General features: G+C 54.7%; 1 protein-coding gene across 1 annotated transcript; it reads right to left on the bottom strand.

Annotated features, from left to right (window-relative positions):
- Positions 1–460: 460 nt before the first annotated feature.
- Positions 461–15,909, bottom strand: LOC122190720 (phosphofurin acidic cluster sorting protein 1-like). Its single transcript, XM_042890813.1, has 23 exons — positions 15,781–15,909; positions 12,530–12,619; positions 12,098–12,223; positions 11,744–11,906; positions 11,502–11,593; positions 10,183–10,263; positions 9,355–9,414; positions 8,572–8,723; positions 5,671–5,764; positions 5,284–5,355; positions 4,988–5,118; positions 4,729–4,861; positions 4,498–4,602; positions 3,841–3,947; positions 3,418–3,572; positions 3,216–3,326; positions 3,040–3,142; positions 2,341–2,383; positions 2,188–2,230; positions 1,962–2,103; positions 1,605–1,828; positions 1,329–1,442; positions 461–1,236 (listed from the first exon to the last, which is right to left on the bottom strand). Exons 1-23 carry the CDS (start codon positions 15,907–15,909, stop codon positions 1,121–1,123), a joined length of 2,586 nt encoding a protein of 861 aa, XP_042746747.1. The 3' UTR covers positions 461–1,120.
- Positions 15,910–16,744: the final 835 nt, after the last annotated feature.

Here is a 16,744-nt window from a genome sequence, read left to right as displayed (position 1 = left end):
CACCTGCTGAACCAGGGCTACCTCCGGCGCCAGGACGAGAGGCCTCACGTCCTGGAGTACGTCTCTGCTGAGCCCCCACCAGCCCTATCCCAGGCCCAGGCCCAGCCCCAGGTTGCCTTCCAGACTGTAGAGATCAAGACAGCAGCAAACCCAGCCTCTGCTGAAAGGAGACAGACATTCTCCACCTTTCGGTAGAGAAGGACTGAGCTGGCAGGGCATGAGCTGAGCCCAGTCCATCACTTCTGGTGGACTTGGGGCTTTAGTGGGAATAAACAAGCTTGGCTGCACATCTGCTAACGTGTCAAGAGAGCTGCAGCTGACCATGGGCTTGCGAGGAGAGATGTTACCCTCAGCCCTACCTACTGGAGGGGCAGCAGGAGCCAACCTGTCTTTGCATTGTTGCCCTTGGGCACAGAGGGAACTACACAGCCCTGCCATAATGGTACCAGCATTAATTTATTAAAATTAATCCTGAAAAGTAACCGTACAATAAATTTAAAAAAAATAGAATCTTGTAAAAAAAAAAAAAAAAACCAAAAAAAAAACCAACAAAAATCCAGGTGCCCCCATGCTCTACCTCCAGCTGGCAGCACTGTGGGGCAGGGCTGGCCAGGACATGGACGTGACAGTGGCAGCAGCACCGGGGCTGCACAGGGACAGGGGAACTGCTGAGGCTCAGCCCCATGGGGCGGGCCCGGCAGCCTGGTCTGGTGAAGGGCAGGTGGAGGGGCCCTGCTCAGCACTGGCCCCCACCCTGCACAGCTCCACTCTGGCTCCAGCGCTGGGATACTGCCCAGGCCCAGCCCAGCTGGGGCCCTGGCAGCTGCAGAGCTGGGGGAGAGGGGACCCAAAGCCCAGTCAGGCTCGTGGCCGGTGCCAGCCCTTGTCCCACGCTGCTGTGGGGGGCAGGGGAGGCAGATGGCGTGGTGCCCTGGCTGGTAGCGGAGGATGCACGGACCCAGTCTCAGCGGCCTCACCTTCATGGATCTTGGCTCACAGGGAGTGGTGTGGGTGTGGTGTTCCCTCTTCAGGGCCATGGAACAGGGGCATGGGAGCACCTCTGTCTCTGTGCCTCCTCCCATAAACCCTCCACAGCTCTGCTTCAGGACTGCACCGCATCTCACACGCTCTTTGAGTAGCCGAAGATGCCCACGGGGAGGTACTTGACGTGTGTTGGCCACTGTGCTGCCAGCTGGAAAAACTTCACATCGTTCCATTCCACCCCATCTATGGAGACTGACAGGAGATAGCGCAGTAAGGCACAGCCCTACCCCGGGCAGCCAGGGCTGCCTGGCTGGGTGTCCTTAGAGGCTAATGCCTGTCCTCACCTCGCAGCATGGTGTTCTGGTGCTTGGCTGTGCAGATGAGGCGTGTGATCCCTTCGATGACTTGGCTTTTGGGTTCTAGGTCCTTCTCTTTTGGTTTCTTGCTCAGGAACATCACTGAGGGCCAGAGACACAATGCCAGTGTTAGCAGGTACCCACTGGGCAGTGGGTGGCAGCCCTCACCCCAGGGAAGGCTGCCTTCTCTCAGCCTGCCCTCCCACTGCCTTTGGTGCAACTGGCTGTGGCCCCGCACTGCAGAGCACCCCAGGATGGAGTTACCTTTCTTGTTCTTCTCCTTGGTAACCACAGTCATGGCCATAGTGCTGGGCGGCACCAGCTCCCCGACGCCAGGGATGCGGCTGACCTGGAGCGAGCGGAAGTTGCTCTTGAGTGTGTTCTTGATGCCCGTCTCCCGCTTTTCGCCCTCCTTCTTCCTATCCAGCCCTTGTGTTGTCCAGTAGTCCACCTGCAGGCCCATCACCTCCACGCCAGGGCTCAGAGACCTGGAAAAGATGGGCAGCACCCCATAGCCCAGCTGCAGCCTGTCCTGGGAGCACGCTGGCCCCATAACCCTAGGATGCAGCAGCCTGGCCAGAGAGCACATCCAAGTCTCCTGCGCCAGCCCCAGTTCCTTACCCAGCACCTGAGAGGCCGCTGCTGACAGATGGGGAGGGTGGTGGGGTGCTCACAGTCTCCTTGCCATAGGGGGATGCACTGCCAGCAGCTGGCACCGAGCTCAGCAGCGAAGGGGTGCAGGCTGTGGCATCATCTGAGTCCACTGCAGAGGAAACGAGGGGTTCAGGGGGACACTGACGGGACCTCACCATGGTGAGGCACAAACTGGGGGCTCACAGGAACTCACCAGAGGCACTGAAGGACTGCTCCACCAGGCCCACCTTCACAACCTACAAGGAGAGACAAGTCAGATGGTCCCCAGTGCTGTTATCAGCAGGGCTGTGCACTGCCCCTTCTCCCCCTGGAGCCCAGCTGCCTGCTGGCTCCTCAACACACTTACCCCTACAAAGGGTATGAACTTCTGGCAGGAATCCTCATCAGGGCTGCACAAGGAAGAGAGGCTGGTGAGGGGCTGGGCACGCCTGCCATGCTGGCCAACCTAGTATTCCTGGGACCCCCACGCCGGCAGGGGCCAATGCTGGCTCCTGGCCACCAGGACCCTCTTTCTCTGCCCTCCCTCCCCTGGGACTCCCTGTCCCCGACATGGCAGCACAGGGCACACTACACAAGGAGGCAAGGAGTTGGCTCCTCTGGTGCTGGGAGAGGCTGGCATGCGGGAGGGCAGCCCTGCCCCGTTTTGGGGCCATGGCTCCTCTGCACGGCACAGGGGGTGGACGCACATAGGAGGGGGGAGGGAGGGCCAGGCAGCGGCACAGCAAGCACAAGCCAATACCTGATATAAAAATCAAAATAGAGACTTCTCTTCCTTGGGTGCCAGAAACCAAGAGAAGGGAGAGGTGAGAGTGCAGCCGGAACACGAGCGCCAACCCCCGGGCAGCACAGCGCTGGCTGGCGGCCCTCAGCCCAGCCCAGCCCAGGTAGTCAGACCCCATTGCTGGGGTTGCCACAGCCCCCAGTTGCTACAGAGGGGTTAGGGGGCAGCAGGTGGCCTTGCTCAGCTCATCCCCCATCTCCCTCAGCCCTGTCCCAGGCACAACCCACACTGGGGCTGCACAAGGCACCCCCAGGCCACGCTCACCTCTTCTGCTTGTAGGTCAGCATGGCCTCGGAGATGGGCAGCTGGTGAGACAGGCTGGCTCCAGCAATGAACTGGGCAACGCGGCCCGCAATGTCCACAGTGTCTGCAGGCAGAGGGAGCAGTGAGGGCTCCGGGGACAGCTGGGCACCGCCAGCCCCAGCAGCCCCACTCCTCACCTGCAGTGGGGGGCTCAGCCCTGCTGAACAGCTCCCGCCACGCTGTGTCCAGGAACAGAGTGCTGTACTTGTTATCCACTGAAGCCAGGTACTTGGCAAGAGGGTGAGAGCCTGTGTGGGGAGAAGAGCAGTGTTGGCTCTAGGCAGGGGAGCACAGCATGGTGGAGGGCATCCCAGTGGCCAGTCCAGTGACAGCTCTCACCCAGTGGCACCAGCAGGAAACGAAGGTAGTTGAGCCAGTCAGGCGTCTTGCTGGCCAGCTGTTCCACGAAGAACCGAAGGACAACACTCAGGTAGCTCTGGTCCCCTGCCACAACTACCTTCACTGGGGGGGGCATGTGGGAGTTACAGTTACAGCTGCCAAAGGGAGAAGAAAAGAGACTGTGACGGACTCCCGTTAGAATCAGCATGCAGCAGCATGAGGGCAGGGAACGTGCCTAGCAACAGAACCCTGCTGCTGCCTATTCCCAGCTCACGTGGGCTGGAATCTCCTGCTCTTCCCCAGGCCTACACCGGCTCCCATAGCTGCACCCACAGCTCCAGTATCCCACTGAGCTCCAAGGGAACCCAGCGCCCTTCCTGGCAGCCAGAGGGAGCTGCCAGACCAAGCCCAAGCTATACTCACTATCGCTGGATACGGGAGACGGTGGTGTTGAAGGCCGCCTGGATGTCTGCCACTGAGCAGGTGGAAACGACCAGCTGCTTGTGCGCCTGGAGCTGCTCGCTCACATACTGCCAAGGGAGAGGACTTTGGATAAGCACTTGCCCGGGCCCCACTCCCCTTTGGGATGGAGCACAGCACATCCTGGGCTGAGCACTCAAGCATCCCCACATCAGGACAAAAGGCAGAGCGTGGACATGCAGCATGCCTCGACCCAAGGAGTTTTTCTTCTGCCACAGAGCCTGCCTTGGCTGCTTCCTCTCCCCAGAGCCCAGTGCCAGCAGGGGGAGTGCAGCACCTCACCTGGGGTATCCAACAAAGCCCTGAGCACTGTGGTATGAGTACAAACCAACTGCACAAGGCACGCAGTCTGTCCCTTCTGGGACTTCTCTGGGTGTCATGCTCTGAGGATCCAGCAACATCAGCATATGGCAGATGATGGAGGAAATGGACAGACTTAAGTATGTAGCTCAGTGCTGCAAATGCACTGTGATCCCCAGGGATGGGCCACGCTCTGGGCAGAGGAAGGCACAGCTGGCCAAGGTCCCTGGACACCCTGCCACAGCTGAGACAAGCCTGTGGGACCCACACACATCCAGCTCTACCTCTGCCCCTACTCACCTGCCCCTGCCATTCAGCGACATTCACCAGCACGATGCTCTCTGGAAGCTGCTCATCTGAGACCAGGATCTGGTTCAGCTGATCATAAACAGATTTTCGGGGCACCTAGGACAACATCCCCACCAAGGTTAAGCCCAGCAGGGTGCCCCAGCTGTGAGCAGCTGTGACAAAAGGCCCACTGGGGCTCTCAGCAGTCAGGTCACCATCAGGTGAGATGGCACCGGGCCTCACCTGGGTGCTGTGCCACGAGTCTGGGGAGCTCTCGCTGTCCAGGCTGCTGGTGCGGCCACTCTGTCCCTTGGAGCTCTGCCGGTCCTTCACTGAGGTGCTGCGGGGACGCCACAACTGCTTGCTCTCTGCCTTGCTGTGAGCAAGAAGCAAGACATGACACCGGGAAGGGGAGATGTCCCACCTCCACCACTGCCCTGCTCACTGTGGGGAGTCGGTGTGAGCTTTCTCAGCAATGGCCCCGGGCCCAGAGCCACCTTACCTGGGTGACACAGCACTGGGGAGCTCAGATTTGGTTCCGGGGCCCAGCTGGGCCAGCCTATCCACGCTGCTCTCCCTGGTGGCAGCCTCAGGGGGGGCCAGCCGGGGACACGGCTCCTCTGCAGCCAGCTCCTGAGGGCCACACATGGTCATGTTGCACACACCATGCTCCACATGCCCACGGGGACCCCAATCCAGGATAGATCCCACAGGAGAGCAAAGGCTGCAGGGCCTCAGGGCTGCATCTCCTGCAGCCCTATCTCCCGCTCTCGCTCCAGCCCCACATGCTGTACTCACCACCACAGGGACCTCGGCTCCTGGCTCTTCCTGTGCTCGTGGCACTCCTGGCTTCCGTTTTTCTGCTTCGCCCTGGGGGACAGGGAGCAGGATCAGAGCGGGATAGAGCGCCCTGTGTGGGGAATGACTCATGCCTGCTGTAGGACCTCGCGGAACACATGCCCCCACGCTCTGGGACAGCCCCAGAGGACATCCCCCTGCCTTGCCTGAAAGGCCATCACTACTTGTCTGCCTGCACTGGGAGAAAGAAGAGGAAAGAAGGGAAGGAGCAGCCCCAGGCAGGCGCTGCTGGAAGGAGCGGTCTCAGAGGGAGCTGCAGGCACTGAGGGGATGCTGGGCTGGCCGGGGAGGGAAGGGGCAGGAGGTGGTGGTGGTGGTGTAACTCACAGGGCTGCCCGACTCTTGGTCCTGCCCTTTCTGGCTGTGCAGACTGCCGATCTCAGTCTGGGAACCAGAATGAGAGACTCCCTCAAAGAAACGCCTGCAGAGAAACAGACAGACGGACGGACGGACAGACAGACAGATGGGAGAGAAAAAGGCAGGAATAAGAGAGGAACAAAGTCACCACGATCCCAGCACGCCCCCGCCAGCCTATCCCAAGCACAGAGCACTGCAAAGGGGTCCCTAGTGGGACACAGGGGCAGACACCCACGTGCTCAGCAGCCTGACCAAACGATGCTCGCTTCCAGTTTCCTGGAGGCTCTGCTGGCTGCAACATTGTGGGCACAGCTGTTAGGACTTGGCCAGAGTTGCCACTGCTATCTGTTGTTCTCAACTGGATGTACCTGCAACTTTCTGCGGGTTACCTGCAGAATGCTCAGGCTTCTGAACATCTTGGCTGCTTCCCTTCAACACATCTCCTTATTTGCGTGCAGCACGCCACGCTTCCAGGAACAACAGTGTTTGCTGGGTTCTTTGCTTTCACTGCTCCTACAGTGGCATTTCAATGCAGTAAGCGATGGTCCCCACAACAGAGCAGCTCCTCAGCAGCAGTGTCTGTACACTGTCCGGGAGAAGTCCTGGCTGATTTCCCCTCACTAGCTCCACGACCAGCTCCTTCACAATGCAGTCATTTACAAGAGCAACAGATTTAGACTCAGCTTTGTGCCCTGATGACCTCTTTTCCCCAGCTCACACAAGGATAACTGATGCCTCCTATTATTAGCATGTTTCTGCTCTCTCCACCCCTCCAATGTCCACTACAGGATCTCAGGCACTGTCGCCACACTGTGCAGCCATTACTTTACCCTTGCCTTTTCTCAGCCAGTGATTTGATCCATACTGACTGCATTAAAAACCACAAGCCACAAGAACTACAGGGAGTTTTCTCTCACACTCCTTTGTACTGTTCCAGTAATCCTACCAGGACACGGCACACCCTGATGTCACTGCCACCTCAACAAACAGGTGTTTTCATGCCTTGCTTTTTGTTAGGTTGGATGCCTCTGCATTGCACAGCATTGCATACTTTTGGCCTAGCTTTCAGCACCCCCTTAAAAAGGGGCTGTTTCCCCCTTGCCACAATCAAGCTGTGCCCGTCTGTCCTCCTCTGGCTTGCAATCCAGCAGCTTTCATCACTACAGGATGTATCACACTCAGCACGGAGCTCTCCTGCAACCCTCAGCTTTCCTTGCTCTGCAATGTAGAGGCTCTCCTGCTGGTATGATCGAGACAGAGCCTCAGCAGGTTCAGCTTTATGTAAGCTTTCTGCACGGCCTTTCTGTTCCCAAGGAACTACCACCTCACCCCATCCACATTCTCAGAACCCAAGGAGACATTTGCTCCTTTGCTTTTGGTCTTCAGACAAAGGTGGGAATGCTCTGCAGGGCATCAGAAACACACAGCCTATACATGGCTCTCATTTCTACTCAAAAAAAGTACAGAGCCTTTAACAGGAATTCAAAGAGATACACACTCAGCACTGCCAGAAACTGAGACAACAGAAAGCAAACCAAGCTAGGGACACTGAATGGGCTGAAAAGCAGCCCACGGCATAACAGGGTTCCCTACCAGAAAGAGCAAATGACCAAGGAAGGCTGTAAGGTGCAAGCACAAACCAGCACTTGTCCTGGATGCTTTCCCAGAAAGCAGATGTCTGCAAGTAGGGATTTGCAGGGTCAGAGCCAGGTCTTACATTTAAACACTCTTAACAGATTTTTCTCTCAGTTTACATAGTTTAAATAGTTATGTGTGCTAAGTGCTGTCTGACCAAAAGGAGAGCTTCCTTTTTCTTTCACAGCACCTTTGTTTCTTTAAAGCCTTGGGAGAGAGCCCACATGAAATTCCTTTTAGAGATCCAAGCAGACCACCTATGCAGGTCCCTCCTGCCCACACATCTGCCATCTTCTTACAACAGCTTGTAGATTTGAGGGATATGACCACTGTTCCTCTTCCTTCCCCAGTGCCTCGAAGTGCTTCCTGAATCCAGCAGTTTTCTCTTCACACATCTTGCCTACGCAGACCAAGCCTGCTACCCTGCTGAGTACCTTCAGCAGGGATTCAAACTACTCCAAACTAGATTTAAACACTTAACTATAGAAACAACAAGGACAAGTAATCTTGGCTTGGCTAGAAGAGACCTGGGGCACTGTGAAGCAGCCAAGCAGAAGGAAGATAGAAGGCAACTTTGTCACAAAGGGACAGCACAGAAACAGAACAGCCAGGAGCAGAGAGGCCAGGTGAATGCAGAACACGTGGGAGAAAAGCCTGGTTCCATTGCATGGTCCACTGGAGACCGCTGTGCCAAAGTCAGCAGTGTTTGGGAGGGCAAGGCAAGCCACAAGGTACACAAGGAGACTAAGTAGGATGAGGAACATCACTGATGGTTGCTAGCCACACACCTCTGGCTGGAACACTACATGCAGACCCCACAGAGACACAGGAACCAGCCCTAGCAGTCATGAGACAATGCACTCAAAAGACAGGCATGCTTTGGTATGGGAAATTGAGACGGTCAGGACTGTTAGCAGAAAGATATCAGAGCTGGGAACAGCAGGGGCTTAGATCAAGGAGAAACTCTTCCAGCAGATCAGGAACAGTGTCAGATGCTGGACTGGGAGGAAATTAAATGAAACTAAATATGAACGAATACAATTTTAATGGGCAGTTTTGAGGTGGTTTTTAAACAGGATATGAAAGGGATGAGCTCAGATGTGTCAAGAGAAGGTGGCAATGGGAGCAGAGAGGGGACAATGCCTGCATTAGTCCAAGCAACAGAAAAGCATCAGAAAGCATTCCTCCAGGCTCCATGGACTGTGTTGTTGGCCTGTGGCTTTCTGTGATCCTTACCTCAAGGTGGGCTTGGGTGTACTGTGCACACTCTCGTTGTCCTCAATTTCTGGGCCACTGTCACTGTTGTTGCACTCTTCCAGGCTGTCATAGAGCAAGCCCAGGTCTTCCTCCACCTCCTGGGTCTGGTCTACAGGGTCAGAATCCAGGACCTGTGGGACCAAGCCCAGAGGGCAATGAAGAGATACAGAGTTACCTCCATTCCACACAAGGCATGTGCAGGCTCCCTCCTAGCAGCGCTGCAGCTCTGACCTCAGGGAGCCAAATCTAGCCTGCAGAAGGAGTAAGTGACATTGTCACTGGCCACAGGAGATTGCCACAAGCATGACATCTGAAGGAACCTCAGGCAGCCACAGCCCCTGGACTTAAGACACCTTGGCAGAGCTCCACTAGCAGTGCCATGAGCTCACAGCAGGCTCACAGCCTAGGCCAGCTACCCAAATGCTGATGCTAGGCTGCTCTTAGTGATGAGCAGGTTGAACGCAGTCCCTGCAATGCCATTTCCTGGTACGCAGCCAGTGTATGACAGCACCCTTCCAAGCATGGCCACTCTCCCCAACAAGAACTTTTGGAAGGTGTCCTGGATTTGATCATTAGGCTCAGAGCTGCCTTCTTGCAGAAGAAGGCTTTGGAAAGTCCCAGCACCAGTCTGTGCTGTATCTCACAACACTTTTGGGAATACACCTGAGTGGCTGCAGCTCATGCCTCGCACCTCCAGCACCTCTGATACCCACACATCTGCAAAGAGATGCTGCCAGGTGGGTCAGCCTTTCTGCTTCTTACCTCCTCTGTCACTTTAAACCTCTTCAGCAAAGCCACAAACTTCTGCTTGAAGTTTGGTTGCTAAAACAAAACAAAGGAGAGAAATAAAGATCAGCAAAACTATCAAAACAAGTTTCAAGATGTTTAATGCACAGCCCCCAGTCTTTAAGTCTTTAATAGGCCACTGGTACTTTTCTGGGTCTATAGGCCCATGCTCAGCTGCAATCTCCCTTCCTCCTTAAACTTGTTGTTGGATTTGGACTAACTCTGGACTGCACAGGAAGTTGCTGTATATGAGCACAACGGAGGGTGCTCGTAAAGACTCTGACTTTCTTTGCTACAGGCTGAAATAGCACTTCCTCTCCATTTAAATCCCCTTCTCCCAGAACACCTCTTTGAGGAATGCTGCTTTCAATCAAGAGAATAAGGGGAACAAACTCAGTGAGAAGGCACCCAGGGATCTGCAGGGCTTATGCAGACAGGGACAAGGAAATGCCTGGAAATCAGGGGGCTGCCAGGGCAGCAGAAGGGCTGCTAATGGCCTTCCTCATAGCAGTCTTCCTTCTCCTCAAGCAGTGAGAGAAGAGATCATGTCACAGAAGCCACAGAATACTATCTACATAAAGCCAAGCTAAGCATAGTACAGGCCACAAGCTGTGGTATGGCTATGAGCAACAAGCTACCTCAGCAATGGCAGGATGGTTTCCTGTTCTGGTCAGAACCAAGGGCTCTGCCACCTGCTCTGTACCAGTACCTCCTGCCCCCCAAAACCCAATCCCGTTCCCTTCAGGGAGGGGAGAAATTCAGTCTTTTCCATTGCTTTGAACACATTGGAAACATGGATGTTACTCTGGTCATTGATGTGGTTCGGATCATTTTCCTCCTAGCCTTCTTGGTTTTCCTCAAGTCATCCTCTTCATCAAACAGATCCTGCAGGCAAGAGACCACAGAACATCAGAGCAACCTAGATGCTCCATGGAGCAGCATCTCCTGGAATCTTCCTGCCCCACACTTACCTCCTAATTTGAAAAGCTTTGGTCCACTCTGCTCCCAGAGCCTTGCTTCTCACTTTTCCTGCCCTTCTCCACACACCTTATTTCTCCCCCTTTAGCTTTCTCCCCAGACAGACCTTCTTCCCTAGAGCCTCTCCTTCTCCAGGAAGGAAATGCGGCAGCAAGGTCCAGAGGAGGGACAGCAGCCTTCTGCAACAGCCACTGCTGCTATCTAAAACTCTTCTCTCTGCACTCACCAACCTCTCCATGGCCCATGTGTGCCTCTCTTGGCCTCCCCTCTCCAGGGTTAGCTCAGAGAGTACAACACCCTCCCTGTACACCTGGGAGAGCGGCTACAAGCCCTGCTTATAGTGACTTGCCCTCAGCCTCTGTCGCAGAGCAGGAGGGAGAGCAGGGAGAAACAGCTTGTACATAAAGCATGCTGACCCTAGTGCTCTTCTTTGCCCAGTAGCAGCAGAGATTAGACCTTTGGGGTTAGAAAAGAAACCAAGTACATAAGCCAGGGATTCCTGCAGCCAATGAGAAACCTGGATCATACAGAAATGTTCTTCCAGGAATGAGCCTCGAGGACACACACAGCTTCCAAGAGCACGGAGCTGTGATTTATTAGTCTGGTATGGTGGGACAGGTAATGTGATCAAAGCTGAATGGATCTGGGATTGCCCCTGCTCCTGATGAGCACAGTACCACCGGCTTTTTTGTCCTTGAGGGTATGCCCCACAACAGGAGAACAGCAACCAGCAGTGGCACAACTCACTACAGGGCTGGGATGGCTCTGCCACCTGACTATTTTCAGACCCACACTTAACCTCTTATCATCTCCCAGAGAGAGGGCAGCTCAGGGCAGTTTTTGGTCTTTTAACACAGGCAGATGGCAGAGAATCCATGGTGCAAGGTGGAGAGTGTTCAGCAGGGGGATTTCTGCTGCAGACTAGACAGCTCCAAGGACACATGGGTGAGACCTGTGGCTCACCCAAATACACTGCAGCTCTCCAAAGTTCCCTGCCCCATTTTGGGCTTGGCTGCAGCCCACAGTCCTTCCTGCTGCCAGGTACTGTGGCTCTCTACCCTCTGAAACCATGACAAATGTTTGCTAGGGAGATGTGAGACCTTGCCCAAGAGATGGGATCAAAATGCAAACCAGACCTCCCTTACCTGACCCTGCACAGCATCATCACTGGCCTCCTGCTCTGAGGAGAAGCTGTCATCCTCTTCTTCAGAGTAGTTATCAATGTCTGGCGAGCGATCTGAAAGCAGATACTGCAGATGCCTCAGCTGAACACGACAATGTCAAGGCCAAATGACCAATATTGCTGGCAGGTGCTTGGGGACGCAGACCATCATCCATGCCCTACCCAAAATGTTTGCATTTTGGTCTGTGATGAGCACTAACACACCTGAAGCTTTGATTTTAGGACCAGAGGGGACACTCCCATCCTCATGGTCAATGGGTTGACTGGACAAAGAGTAGATGTTGATTTCAGCCACTCGGATGTTCACATCCTTCATGTTGCTGTGGAGGCTCAGGAGTTGCCCTCCATCCGTTGGGTGCTGCATCACCTAGGCAGACAGACAGACAAGCCCCCTGGCAGGTGATACAGGTGACCGGCAGCCCGCTCCTCTGCCTCATGGGGAGCCAAAAAAAGCCAGAGCACTCAGCACTGAATGCCTTCCAGCCAGCGGAGCTCCCTTTCCTGCATTGGTACAGGGAGGTCATGCCAAGCTCCCCCCCTGATCCCAGCACCCCATACCTCAGCCATGTTAATGATGCCCACAGCAAGGGTCTTGTAGCCCAGGATTGTGCGGTTCTTGTACCTCTTCCTCCTCTGCAGCATGATCTGCAGTTTATTGCCATCTCTCTTGAGAAAGTGTGGGTACTGGGGAAGGGAAGCATAAGGAGATGGCAGCATGACAGCAGGGCTCAGCACAGCACAAGGGTAGGTAGAGAACTCTTCCCCAGTGTTGATATACAGCAGGATCTGGCCAGCTCAAAGACCACTACATTACCCTCCAAATCCCCGCTGCCCAGCAAAACAATCCCCAAAGCACTGGAGCAGCTGGCCAGCAGCATCAACCTGTGATCCAAGCCCCCCTCAGAGGCTGCCCCCTTCACAGCCAGCCCCTAAAGCTGAACTTGCAAAGGAATGGTGTGTGAGGGAAGCACCAGGAGAGTGGCAAGGTACCTGCAATGAGAAGGTCAGCTCCAGCTCGGTCTCCATCAGGCCTCCAGGTGGGAGAACATATTCATTCGATCTCAGGACTCGCTTTGAACCCTACGAGAAGATCAGTAAGTGCACACAGCTAAGCTGGAGCATGTAGGCCACTGCACCATGTACATAGGCTCTGCTCTGTCCCATCTCTCAGAGCCACCTTGCAAACCCTGCATTTCTCCTGAGCTGCCAAAGGCCTCACAGATGCCATGGCCAGCAGAAGTCTAAGTCAGCCATGACCACAGACCCTTCAGCAATGGAGCCAAATCCTAGAGAAACACAAGGCTAGAGCCCCCTGCTCTCCTTGTGTCTGCTGCAAATGGGTCAGCAGTCCCAAAAGCCAAGTAGCAAGCAGGTAGCCCAGTAACAGAAACCAAAGTTACATCCCTTCTGCAATCAAAGGAGGTGGTGATGGGCAGAGTACCAAGGGTGCTTCGCTGATGGGAACTGCAGCAGCGTCAGGCCAGCCTGAGTGGCACTGGTTGAAGGCTTTTCCTGCACTGCCACTGCTGATATTATCCAGGCTAAAAAAGGAAGAAGAAAAAAAAAAACCCCAAAAACTAAAGAGAGGAAGCGAGAAAGGCCTCCACACCTTGCAGTAATGCAGTGTCACAGTTCTCACCGGCTCCACAGCAAAGACAAGCTCTACAGAAACAGTCCTTGGTTTCCAAGAGCTGTCTGCAACACAGTTCCCAGCAACTATGCCAGGAGTAAGGCTTTCCCTGTGAAAAGGCTTCCTGAGACGGAAGAGAGGAGGTGGAGCTAATCCCCTTCACCATCTGTGAGCTTTCCTGGCCAAGAACGCACCGACTCTTCCTTCCTGCATTGCTCTTTATTGAGATGGTAGGTGGTCACCGCTACAAGCATTTACTTTGACACATTTACTGTTTGCTGTTTGTTATGGAGAGGCTTTCCACCAAAGATTTGGTCTTTCATCAGGCTACATGGCCCAGTGCAGTTATTCTTCAGGAAGATGTTACTTCTGAGGACAGAGCTACAGCAAAGGAAAGCCCTGTACTACCCGATAGGTGACAGGCGTTGACCTTCTCTTGTCCACTGAGGCAAAAACCTGGCTCCCGGTCATTGCCACATCTTGAAAACAGGCCAAAACAGACAGAAAAGCACCACCCAAAATTTAAGGTGAAGAAGCTTTTGGGGAAAGAATAACTTTTTAAATATCATCAGGAAATTTGGTTCCCTAAGGAGTATCTGGAATTGCTTAGGAGTAGAAAATCTCCAAACAAATAGTTGTAATAAGACCAGAAGGAACCCTGTGAAGTGAGGTGTGGACAGAAAACCCTGCAAGTACCTTCTACTCATGACAAGAGGCAGAAAACCCAACAAAGGCTGAACCAGAGCCACCAGCTGCATCCAGTGAGCAGCTGCATTCCTCCCACAGCACCTGCTCTGGGAGCATGGGGACTTCTTTCCCTCTTTCTTTGACAGCTTCCCCTACTCACAGCTCAAAATGGGGAGTTCCCAAACGATGATGTCTCTCTGCCAAGAAGCAGAATTGCATTTCCCTTCACACCATAATCACAGTTATGGAGCCAAGACAAGATAATGGCACCTTTATGGTGCTAAGCCAGGCATACCTGGCAGCACCAGGCAGGGTCAGAGCCTTGTTTCCACATAAGGTGCCTTTCGGAGCAGCTGCTTCCTGACAGCCTTACCCCAATCCAGCAGAGCTACCACTGAAATGGGAGAGAACATAGCTGCCCTTTCCACCAGTCCCCATTGCCTACTTGGGAAGCTGCAGGTCCTCCACAAACTGCATGCATCATCTGCTTCCATCCAAGAGATGGCAACACTTGCTGGGCAGCCTTCAAACAGCTATTTGCAAGTGTGACTCATCTGTTACCTAGGAGAGGAGCGGGAGGAATGGATCCATCTGAGATCGTTCTGTAGGCAGGTTGCATTGAAGCTGCCTACAGCTTCCATCTGCCTTCCAGGAAGCCTTGGCAGTCACAGTCCTGGCAAGGCAGCTGCTCAGGCCTGCGGAGGCAGCCCAGGTAGCAGCACAGCCCTCCCAGACATGTGGGTCTCCATGCAGCCAGCCCACTTCCAGCCCCAGCCCTGCGCTGCTGGCATCCGCAGCCCAGCCTTGGTTGTTCCCTCGTTCCTGTGGCCAGGCAGCTCTCTCCTGCCCAGCTCGCTCCCTCACGAGTGCCCACATCGAGAGGGCACAGCCAGTGCTTTCAGCTTTCCTGCATGGCACCATACATGCAGCCAGCCAAGCAGGATGCTGACAAACTATGCGTGGACTGCAGCACCTTCCTGATTTCCTCCCTCCAGGCCCCTTGTTTCAGACATTTAGCTTTCAGATCCTTCTGGGCAACGAACCAGGCCTGCCATGAAGGCAAATCCCAGCTCCCGGAGCTCCAGTAACGCAGTAGCTTCCAGCACTAATCCAGGATTTAGGTCCTAATGTGTGCAGCACAAAGAGCTCTGTGGGAGCGCAAAGCTGCTGAGCTCCCACCCCACGGTGCGTTCAATGGGATCAGCGGCTTCCCAGCCTGCTGACAAGAACGAAGGAAGGACACCGGCACCCCAGCTGGGTTAGGGGAGCTGTGGAGAGGGCAGCCTGCTTAGGAGGCTCCTCCAGTGATGTCCCTTGGCAAAGCATACGGCTGCACCCCCTAGGACTTCTCTCCACCAGCAGCTGCAGAGAGGGCTGGACTGCACGTATGAGACGGCGGCCAACTCCCTCTGCCTTTCCTTCTCCCTGGTTCAGAGTAGAGGCATGGTGAAAAGGAGAGGGCAGCCGAGGCAGCAGTAAGACTGTTTTGGGGGCGCATGGCAGCAGAAGGCATGAACAGAGCTGCCCCATCCATCACACAGCCCTCCTGCCCCACTCAGGATGGGAATCCAGACAGAGTGCTGTCAGAAAGCACCCACACCTAAGGTTAGCTTAAGGGGTTGGAAATGGGGTAGGGATGCTGACCTTCCAACAGCAGCCTGAGAGCATAACCTTGGCTGAGGCAGGATGCTCTCAGTCCCAGTGCCTACCTACATTCATCCCTGATGCCCACCAGCACCAGGCAGCTTGCACCTACTCCTGCAACATCATTGCTACCTACCTGGGAGACCGAATCTCCCCAAGGCTGCTAAATGACACAGGAATGAGGGGTCAGCACAGAGAGTGGGACGTACAGACCAGCACTTCACGGAGGGCACAAGGACGGGCTCGCCGCCATCAGGCAGCAGCAGGGAGAGGAGCCTACCTGAATCTTCACGGCGATAAGCACAGAGCTCAGCTCTTTGTCCAGCTCTTTCAGCACTGTGAGTTTCTTCAGGCGCAGACTGCAGAGCCTGTAAGACAGAGAGAATGGGACGCATTCAGGCACCACCATCCCTGGGGCTGTGCCACATGGTACCCGGTGCTCGGAAGGCAGCACAGGCTTGGCCAAGGGAAGCTGGCATTCACGAGCCACTGAGCCAGCCCATTGGGGAAAAAAGGAAAGAAGGAAAATTAACGGAGCTAAAGCAGGCTTAACGGATTAGCATGCGACAGGAAGTCCAACAGCAGGCCATGTGGTGATGAGATCCCTTCCCTAGCAGGACCGTTGCCAGCTCTGCTTAAACCTACCTTGGCCACGAGTGCTGTTTATTTATAAACCAAAGTACTTAAATCCACTCTTATCCTGGACTTAGTTATGGCGAACGTTCCCGTGCAGACATCACAACTCAGCTGTTCCTTGCACAGTGTCACCAGAGCTAAACGTGGAAACACGTCCTGGTGAAGAACCCACCGAGGAAACTGAGCTCAGCAATCAAAGGATCAGCTGGTGTCCACGAGACGGCCAGCATGGGAACAGCAGCTAGCAGCTGAACCAGGGAAAAGCTCGCAGAGGGGCTAAGCATAGCTAGCACCACTCCTCAGCCAGCACTGACTGGCTTTCCAGGGACTCTAAAGGAGCCTTTGAGGATACTGGAAGACTACAGCTCTACCTGGCAGCTGTGCTCCTTATCCAAAGCAGTCTCCTCATTAGCTCCCTGTACTCCGCGCAGAGGAATTCGGGAATCCCATCAGTACCTGGTGTTTCTCCTCAAGGAAGAGTACATGCATACCTACAAGCTCTGACTATCTCCTCAACCTGAAACAACGGGGCTCTTGCATCCCTGATAAGATCTCGCTTGCTCAGGCACAGCTGGGACCCTGCAACCCCAAACCCTGTCCAAAACCCT

This window comes from Lagopus leucura, unplaced genomic scaffold (genome assembly GCF_019238085.1).
Source record: "Lagopus leucura isolate 7727_CA_CO unplaced genomic scaffold, USGS_WTPT01 1-20_obj-0_obj, whole genome shotgun sequence".
In the NCBI taxonomy this organism is placed as follows: Eukaryota; Metazoa; Chordata; class Aves; order Galliformes; family Phasianidae; genus Lagopus; species Lagopus leucura.
Note: the sequence above shows the minus strand (reverse complement) of the source record. Positions and strands in the feature narration are given on the sequence as shown.

Bases quoted from the DNA above. Each gene is read 5' to 3' on its own strand.
- LOC122190720 (XM_042890813.1), bottom strand. From the start codon at position 15,909: ATGGTGGTGCCTGAATGCGTCCCATTCTCTCTGTCTTACAGGCTCTGC. The intron at 10,264-11,501 runs GTAAGGGAGGTC...TCTTGCCTGCAG, and splicing joins ATGATGCTGTGCAGGGTCAG to GATCTGTTTGATGAAGAGGA. The intron at 8,724-9,354 runs GTAAGAAGCAGA...TTGGTCCCACAG, and splicing joins GGTTTAAAGTGACAGAGGAG to GTCCTGGATTCTGACCCTGT.